Raw genomic sequence first — 9,936 nt, 5'->3', positions numbered from 1 at the left:
TATGCTTATCCGGCAAACTACAAAGGTTTTCATTTCCTACAAGGTTTATAATTATTATAAACAACATAATTATAACTTCAAGAAAGAAGACGAACCACGGATAGAATTAAAACATCAAATACAGAAGAAACCAGGCGGCCAATAGCTAATTCTTACAGTGACCATAGAAGCTATTCTGAAATACTAAAGATACAACGAAGTAACTAAAACGAACAGTCACAGGTAACCGTTGCTCTTATCACATTTATTAGTGATTTTATAGACATGTTCAAACACTAATGGAACAAAATAGATTAGTCATGAACATGTTAACCAAATTAGTTAAAAATTAATGGCCAAGTTTTTTCGGATTGCTCAATGGAATGCAAATGGTGTTTTAAATCATAAAACGAATTAATATTATTTTTAAAACATACGATTGATGTGATGCTAATCAGTGAAATGCATTTAACAAATAATCTACATTTCAAGATTCCTTTCTATTCTTTCTATAATACTAATCACCCTGACAATACTGCACGCGCTGGATCTGGAATATTGATTAAAAACAGTATTTCGCTTTACACACAAACAAATTTTCAAGAAAATTACTTACAATATTGTGACGATTTAAAGAGGTTGATGGTCTCTTTCTCGGGTGTTGCAACGACTACCAAATATTACATCTTAGCGTTGCATCCCCATTACGAAACATTTACCCCAACTCCTTAACCCGACTTCTATAAACACCCTGTAATTACCTGTGGAAACTAAACCAACTAACTACACGAATGAAACCTTTACTTATTCCGTTTGTCGGCTCCAGTTCGACATACAAAATGTGTTCCGCAACTCCGTTGTCGGACCCAGTCCGACACGCTCTGATCACATCATAACGTTAACAATATAATAACGAATAAAGTTAATAACGAATCACTAATTGTTGATGTTTGAAATTAACATTAAAACGCATTGAAATAATACTGTTAAAAAATAAATACTTTAATTCTTTTTTGTTCCTTTTTTTCATTATATAACAAACATGACAGATATTTCGCTAATATACTCAGGGAGTTGCTGGGGCGTCACATGCGTCGACCGCGCGGAGTTCAAAGGGTTAATATTACTTTAATATTACAGGTGTGATGGCATGACAATACCTACGTACTGTTATGCCTTCTGCCTAAACTCTAACGTACAATCTATAAACCGATTAACCGGATTAACATAAACGGAGTATCGGAACAAACGGAGTCAACGGAACGGAGGGAATAGTTTATAAACAATACACCTGTCCTTTGCTGTAACGGGTTCTAATCTCCTGGCACAAAACACACACCACTATACACTAAGCGGGTCCAGGGACTCGCGCCTGGACCCGACCGACCTCCTCAGAGGATGTTACATTTCATAATGCCTTTTCAATACCAGACTCGGACCTTATATTGCAGGAACCCTAGTAGACGTAGGTGGGGGAGTCCAATTGCACTGAGGGTTGTGCAACCCCTTTGACGACAATATCCTATATATCCTAATTATATCCCAAAACTAAACTTATTACTATAATTATGTTTAATTATTAACATATGTACATCTGTATATAAGTTCTTATATATATTTAAAAAACGAAGAGAAAAGTGAAGATTTTTTTTTTAGTGGATTGGTATGCGACCAAAATATTCTTTTATTCTACTAACGTGGACCGTGTCGTATTTGTAACTATTTCTTCGGCTATTTGCGTTGGTACTGCCTTCGTTTCGACCCATTGAGTCAGGTAGTCGATTGCTAATATTACGTATTTATTACCCCTATCGCTTTGTGGGAATGGTCCCAGGAAATGCATTCCTACTAAGCCAAATACATGGGTGACCGGGATTGGTTGCATGAGGCCTTGTTGTAGTGTTTTAGGTGATTTTCGCGATTGGCAGTGCGCGCACGACCGTACGTACTCTCGTATTTCTTTAATCATGTTGTACTAAAAATAACGTTATTTGACTTTGTAAATTGTTTTTGTTAGCCCGTAGTGGGCTCGAGTCGCGGGGTCGTCGTGGCATGCTTGAAGGATCTCATTCCTTAATGTTTTAGGCATTACGAGCAATTTGTCTGTGCTGTTTTATCCAAACGTCTTTTTTAAATAGTATGTCGTTGTGTAGCAGGTAGCTACGCAATTTACGAGCCGTTTTATTTGTGACGTGTTCCGGGTTGTGTAGAGCTAGAATTAAGTCGCATTTGTGCTATGTCCCTAGAGTTTGTATTAGTTTCGGTTAACATACAGATTTTCAAATCGTCGTTTATGGGGTAGCGTGATAATGCGTCTGCGTCTGTATGTAAGTTACCATTTTTATGTCATTCGTATTCCTGTATGTAGTTTAATTACCCAACGGGTCAGTCTCGTAGATAAGTCTTATGATTTCTGTAGCCAGCATAGAGCATGGTGGTCTGTTATTATAGTAAATTTTTTCCTCCATAGGAACTGTCTAAAATGTCTGATTGCCCATATAATGGCTAGGCACTCTTTTTCAGTCGTGCTGTACTTAATTTTTCGTCGTTGGAGTTTACGCGATGCGTAGGCTTCCTGGTGTTTACTGTTGTTATGTTCTTGTACGAGTACTGCTCCTAGGCCAATATCGCATAAGTCCACGTGTATTTCTGTCGGTGAGGTTGCGTCGAATTGTGCGAGAACGGTTTGTGATATTAGTTTTTCTTTTAAAGATTGAAACGCGCTTTCTTGTTCCGACTCCCAGTGAAACTTTATGTTTCTACTAGTCAGTACTGTCAGTGGGTGTGCGATTTTCGCAAAGTTCTCTATGAATTTTCTGTATAAGTTTGCGAGTCCTATGAATGAACGAATGTCTTTAATCTTTTTAGGTCTTGGAAAATTTTGTACCGCTGTAATTTTTTTCCGGGTCTGGGGAGATCTCTTTGTCGGAATCTATATGACCCAAAATCGCGTTAAGCTGGTAAAACCCAAGAAACATTTACTTGGCTTAAGTTTCAGGCCCGCAAGTCTCAGTCTGTCTAGTACTGTCGATAGTCTGGTTAAGTGTGTTTCAAAGTCGTTGGATTTTATAATTATATCGCCTAAGTAAACAAAGACAGGTACTCCATTTAAGGCCCCCTAGAACGTTATCCATACATCTCTGAAAAGTCGCGGGGCTAGAGCAGAGTCCGAAGGGTAAAACGTTGAATTCGTATAGTCCGTCCGTGCTGTAATGAATGCTGTTTTTTGTTTGTTTTTCGTCTTTCTCTTGCACTGGGATTTGCCAATAACCGCTTTTCAGGTCGGGTGTCGAAAAAAAATAGGAACCGTTCAAATTTGTTAATATGTCGTCCATTAATGGTAAGGGGTATTTGTCAGCGATAGTTACTTTGTTTAATTTCCTATAGTCCACGCAAAATCGCCATTCACCGGATTTTTTCTTAACTAAAACTACGGGGCTGGCCCACGGACTTATTTAGTTTTTTATAACTCCTTGTAACATTTCGTTTACTTGGTTTTGAATATCCTGTCTCTCTTTTAGGCTGTTTCTATATGGCGCGGAGTTGATTGGTTTTGCGTTGTTTGTGTCTGTCGTATGTTCAACTAGGTCCGTCGGTTTGAGTGTCCGGTTTTTCCAGCAAAATACGTCGGCGAACGTTTCGATTAGGTCGAGTAAGCGATTATATTGGTCGGCCTGTAAGTCGTTGTTCACAGTTACTTCGCTTATGTCAATGATGTTGGGCGTCGTCGTGTTGTTTTGGTTGCTTTCGAGCTATAAATCGCGTGCCTATCTGCTTATTTTTACCGAGTGCTACGGCTCCGGTGTTTGCGTTCAATAAAGATAAGTATTGTATGTCATTGTCATTCCTTAGTAAAGAGCAGTCAATTATTAATCCTCGTCGAGTGAGTTGTATGTCGGGTTCAAAAATGTATTCTCCGTTACCGTCGTACTTTGAGTCCGGACTACCAATCGGTACTTAAACTTGTTTGAGATTTAATATTTTTTAAACTGTATAAGAAATTGTATATAAAGTTTGAATTGTTGTATGCAAACGTGACTGTCTCTAAATTAAAATCTATGATGATGTTAGCTTGAATATTAAAATCATTACTTAAAATGTCGTAGTCGCTTTCGATATCGAGAACGTAAACTTCGAGTTTCATTTTACACTCACTATCGAGCTCAATTTCTAATTGTGAGACTCCTAAAATATTCGTACTTTTGCCAAAGCCAAACGTAATAGTTGTTTTACCTGTGAAGGGCAAAATGTTATGATAAAATTGACATTGTTTACCTATGACTGAGGTCCTGAATCTATTAAAACTATTGTAGGCGTTTGATTAACAGTTAATTCTATGTAAGTTGCCGGAGTAATGTTTGCCCCTGTACGTGATTGCCCTGATTTTAAATGATGGACTACCTTCTGCGATTGCCCACGAATCGCGTTTGAAAATTTTGACTTGGTTGCGCAGGCCCGGATGAGTTTACTCTGTTATTTGTGTTACATAATATCGCATAATGGCCTGATCGCCCGCAAATATAGCACGTTGGTCTACCTGTAGTGGTTCGACCGCCTCTGTTATGAAAGTCTTGTCCACCTCTGTTGTCAAAGTGCCGTTGTCTAATTGGCGTAACGTCCCGTCTGTGTGTTGTCTGCGAGTTGTCGTACGTGATTTGTGTAAAATGATTTGTTAACTCTTTGATATCGTCTCGCAATTTAGTTACTTTATCGTCTCCTGTGTCAACTCCGTAAATTTGTCTGTATGAGTCCGCTTTAAGTAATTGTGTAATGAATTGTGTTACGTCGTTTAGTGAGAACTGAGAAGCCTGGGCAACCAAAGATTTTGGTCGAAGGCCTTTTAATATGTATCTTATGACGGTCCCGACGTTCATGTTCAGATCGATTTTGTCGCAGAGTTCTGTCACCGCTTGTATGTAATGTTTTAATTCTGCATTTGAACTTCTAATTCTGTTGTCTAAGATCGCTTGAGCCCTATCTTGACTACCGTGTTCCAGAAATGCGACGGCATTTTTCCCACGAGTCTAGAGTATCGCGCCGTAATTGTTTTAGATACCACATGCGAGCTGGTCCTTGTAAGTATTGGAGTAAGAAGTCTAGTTTGTCGTTGTTGGACCATCCGTTTATGCGTGCGGCGTGCTCGTATTCTAATAGAATACTAAGGAATAGAATACTTAGGAATATTGGAAGGAAGGGCAGAAGTGTGACTTGGCGGGGGTGTTTCATCGCCTATGCACTATCCTTGTTTTTAAGACTAGCATCGGTTGCTCCGCCCATGCGTAGTTCCCACTCCCTCAATTTGGTGATTACTTTTTACAACACGATCCTTTAATTTATATATCTATTTATACAAGTATATTTAACCTTGATTCCAAATATCAACTTCACCTTATCAAAAATTACTCATTCATGTTTCTTTCGATTAATACTTTCTTTCTTCATTATTTTCATTTGCCATATCGGATCCCTTAATCTGGATTTGGCAGTCAAAAACACGAGCCAATGACTATTGACGAAACAAAATTAAAGTATTTTCAATAGAAACAAAATCGTAATTTATATAAAAGGGCGTCACGCAAATTAAACAAAATCCCGACGGTATAAACGCGGTAATACACTACAAACGTTCGTTTGGTTTGTTTTACGGTAACATTATCAGTGAACAAAAAAAAACATACAACGAAAATAATAGTTTATATCCAATCTTAATCATTATCTTACTTAACAAATATAAAACTATTATCTCATAACACATAAACAATAGGGCCACCATAACACATTTAACTTTTTGACTAAAAACTTGCCCTCTATACTTTCATTACCTTGTAACAAAGGCTATAAACTCTATCCGTTAACCAAACCAAACCTTTTGCGACGCGCGGTAAAAAAACGACACAACGATAAATATATATATATACTAGCTGACCCGACAGACGTTGTCCTGTACACATATGTCTATATTAAAAAAGTATTTAACTTTTCAATATCATTCAACTTTTTTTTTAAATTATCCATAAATAAATTAAATTAATACAATAGTTATATTTATTTTCAAATGTACAATTTAACAATATTATATTCAGGAATGCAATTCCAATAATTAATGTTAATATAATTAATATTAATTATATAATTAATCTTAATATAGTTTATAATTCTTTTTTTTATTTTAAACTTTTAATGTAGTAAGGTTTATCGTAATGCCAAAGGATATACAATATTCTTGGTGAGATTATTAGGTGTATAAATATATGAATTATTTGGGTTTCTGTCTCTTGAGCAAGCAATATATAGCTGTCCGTGATTAAAGCACGGATTTTCTAAATTTATAAATATATATAAATGTATAAGAAACTGCAGTCTTTTAAAAAGTATTACTGATTCCGAAGGAATTAGTGGTATTCTAGGCAAAAGAACAACATCATCTTTGAATTTTCCGCCCAGTATAATTGCCTCTGTAATGTTTCCCATAATTTTTGTTATTGCTAATCTTGTGCCATTGCATAATTTTGGGGCATTTAAATTTCTTAATAATATAATTGGAGAACCAACTTTCAATAATAATAATATGGACTGGATAATTGACGATTTCATCAGGATCAATAACAGTATCAACTGATTTAAATGTGAATTCATATCCTGGCAGTATCTGTAGTATTTTTAAATTCATTTCGTCTACATCCAAATTCGTTGCTGCTAAAATTGCTCGTTCTTGTAGCCACTCATGATCTTCATGATTATGCTTTAAATTGGAAAAATATTTTCTATTAGTTTGGCTTTGCCATCAACCATATTACAAAAATTATCAGGGAATTGAATGTACTCTATATTTTCATAAAAATTAATTCTGCCATTACCAATATCCAATAATTGTTGTGAAAATTTCGACCCCAGTGCATCATTTAGACATTGAACACGAATGTTAACACTAAGATATAATTTCTTACGCCACAGATAAGACTTTTTTAAGCAGGCATTTATTTCATCAGCACGCGTCGCTCGTGGAATAATGGGCAATGTCTGTCTGAAATCGCCAGACAGTAGCAATAAGCAGCCACTAAAAAGACAATTATTATTTTTGATATCTTTCAGCGACCTATCAAGAGCTTCAAGCGAATGCTTGTGCGCCATAGTACATTCATCCCAGATGATTATTTCACATTTTCGCAAAACTTTCGCCATTCCTGATTTCTTCTTTATGTTGCACATTTCTTCTAGGTTAACATGAACATTTAAAGGTAACTTAAATGCCGAATGCGCAGTTCGTCTTCCTTCAAATAATGTTGCTGCAATTCCTGAAGAAGCTATTGCCAACGCAATATTATTTTGCGACCGCACACGCGCAAGAATCAGTGAAATAATAAATGTTTTTCCAGTGCTTCCGGGTGCGTTCAAAAAAAAGAATCCGCCCTGTTGTGCCTCAATTGACGTATTGATTTGATCATATACACTTTGTTGCTCGGCAGTAAGCAATATTTTATTATTAGCAACAAAAGTAGCTAAAGCAGTTTTATCAAACTGGTGTTCACGTTCAACATCGTTGTTCATGATATCTACTGCTGCTCGGCTCGGTGCTGACATGCCAAATTGAATTAGCGACATGTTCGAAATTTGGATACAAATATTTTCAATCATTATTAAGGCTTCGTTATATATTTGTTCTGAAAATTCATGATTATTATTTTGATTATTAATTTTATACCGATGCAAAATATCCTCACTCATTGGGTCTTTATGTGTATTCCACAGTGCAGATGCATCTGATGGAAAACATGTTGTTAATATTATTGCAAATAATTGTCGAATTTGATGTGCAGATGAAATCAGTGCTGCATCTGCAAGAGTCATGTCCCATTGATTATCATTCTCCAATAAGTGCAACTCACGGCACGCATCATAAAAAGTTTCATATAAAATACCATTGACTGTCCTCAAATTTTGGAATGATTTTGGTCCTATAACATTAATCAACAACAAACGTAAATAAAAGCATTCTCGTTGCTTAGGATGAACAGTATACAATCTAACCAAATTGTTTGTCATATATATGCCTTCGAATCCTGAAACAGGAATACCTCGTTTTCTAGGTACCCAATCTTTTGATTTTTTATCCCATGTAAAATATTTAGGTGTATCTGTATATAATAATGTTCTAGCAAATCTTCCAGCAATATCTGATCTATTACAAAGTTTAAAAAATGCAGTTAGAGTAGTCTTCGGAGCAGTCAAAGCTTGTTGTAATATATTGTTTTCTGTAAAGTATACCCGCTGACCGTTCTCCAAATGCACAGCCCATTTATATCGAGTTATTTCATCATTCTCATTAATACTTTTAATTGCAAATATCGCTTTGTCGCTTCCTTTATGAACATATTTGCATATGCAATCTCTACAGAACGTACCTTATCAACTAACCACAACAAAATATGTGCATGGGGTAAACCTCTCTTCTGCCATTCTACTGAGTATAACAAACAGCGTGTTTCACCAAAAACAGAATGATGTTATCAAATTCATCAATGATTTCAACTTCTGTTTAAAAACTCGCGCAGTTATACTATGCCTATCCATCGTTGTTTGTCCCGGCATCAACAATTTTTTTGTTTCATCCCATTTGGGATTGCACGTAAAGGTAATGAACAGATCAGGTCTGCCATATGCACGAACATAAGCCATAGCATCTTGAATGTACTCCTGCATATGTCGCGGACTTCCAATATAAGAAGATGGAAGAATATATGCAGTACCAATATGACTAATATCATTCATTGCATCTACATTACCAAGTACTGCATCACGCGAATGTATATATTCCTCAGCGCGGAGTTTGGCTTGAATAAACTTTATGAATCTCAATCTCTCACTCTCAATTTTTACATACATGTCGGCCACGAACTGATGGAATAGCTGTCTGCATTTAAAAATGTTATTTTCTTCATTAGCTCGAATCATTAATCGGTAGCAGTAAAAATCCATGGCACTTACTTTTGGCAAGTTCTGCACCTGGAATAAAACATATTAAAATTATTTTAATTATTATTATTTGTTTTTTTTTTATAAAAATAAGATTTTTACCTGTATTTGGATCCCTTTGTTTAATATTTAAATAGTACCCATCTTCACCTTTCCAAAATATCAATGGATACTGCAAAGCATCATAAGAACTATGACTGTCCTGTATTATCTGCATGGTATTATCTCTCCGTTGTATACGTATATCACGCCCCTCATATAGATCACCAGCTATTACGACCGCGACTTCATTGACTGTTGGAACATTATATGCGCCAGCATGTTCTCCCATCGGCACTTTGTCTGCTCTAATAATAATAGCGTAATCATCGTTTTCTAGTCTACTTGAAAGAGTCTTAAACAAATACAACAACTGGTTATGGTTTTTAAAAAATATTTCCAAAGAGTTCACAATATTTCTTTCCTTCATAAACTGTATGTGATTAAATTCACATCGCATGTTTGTTTGTTGTTCATCATCGCCCATAAAATAAATCTGTAAGAATTTCGGATTCACATCAGGCATGGGAAACAATGAACCGATTTGGTGGTAAACTTGACCTTGTATCTTAAATGTTGATTCGAAATTTCGACCATCTTCATTTTCAAATACTTTCGTAGCACCAAATAACGTCATCTGAAAACATGAATTAAATTTGCGATTTTTTTTCAGTAATATTTTTGATTGAGACGTTGTTCCATCTAGTAGAGTTTTTAAAGGTTCCGGTGGTGTTGTTAATTTTGTCAATATAATTTTCTCTGATGCGCAACATAAACCTGCTGATTCTCCTTTGAATTTTAGAGCATGGCAATGTTTACATACATTGTCCATATTACCAATGGTAATTAAAGAGTGTGATGAATAATCAATTTCAGGATCATAATTAAACGCCAGGCGCAAAAGTGATGCACGTACCAATGCTCTGTGATTATTAACTCGTCGTT

General features: G+C 35.9%; 1 protein-coding gene across 1 annotated transcript; it reads right to left on the bottom strand.

Annotated features, from left to right (window-relative positions):
- Window positions 1–6,723: 6,723 nt before the first annotated feature.
- LOC113381105 lies at window positions 6,724–7,581 on the bottom strand. Its single transcript, XM_026620084.1, has one exon. It carries the CDS (start codon window positions 7,579–7,581, stop codon window positions 6,724–6,726), a length of 858 nt encoding a protein of 285 aa, XP_026475869.1.
- Window positions 7,582–9,936: the final 2,355 nt, after the last annotated feature.

The sequence above is a fragment of the Ctenocephalides felis genome, unplaced genomic scaffold, assembly GCF_003426905.1.
Source record: "Ctenocephalides felis isolate EL2017-DRISC unplaced genomic scaffold, ASM342690v1 CF-g0.4_SCAFFOLD_02586, whole genome shotgun sequence".
Taxonomy (NCBI): domain Eukaryota; kingdom Metazoa; phylum Arthropoda; class Insecta; order Siphonaptera; family Pulicidae; genus Ctenocephalides; species Ctenocephalides felis.
This window is presented reverse-complemented; position numbering and strand designations above follow the sequence as displayed.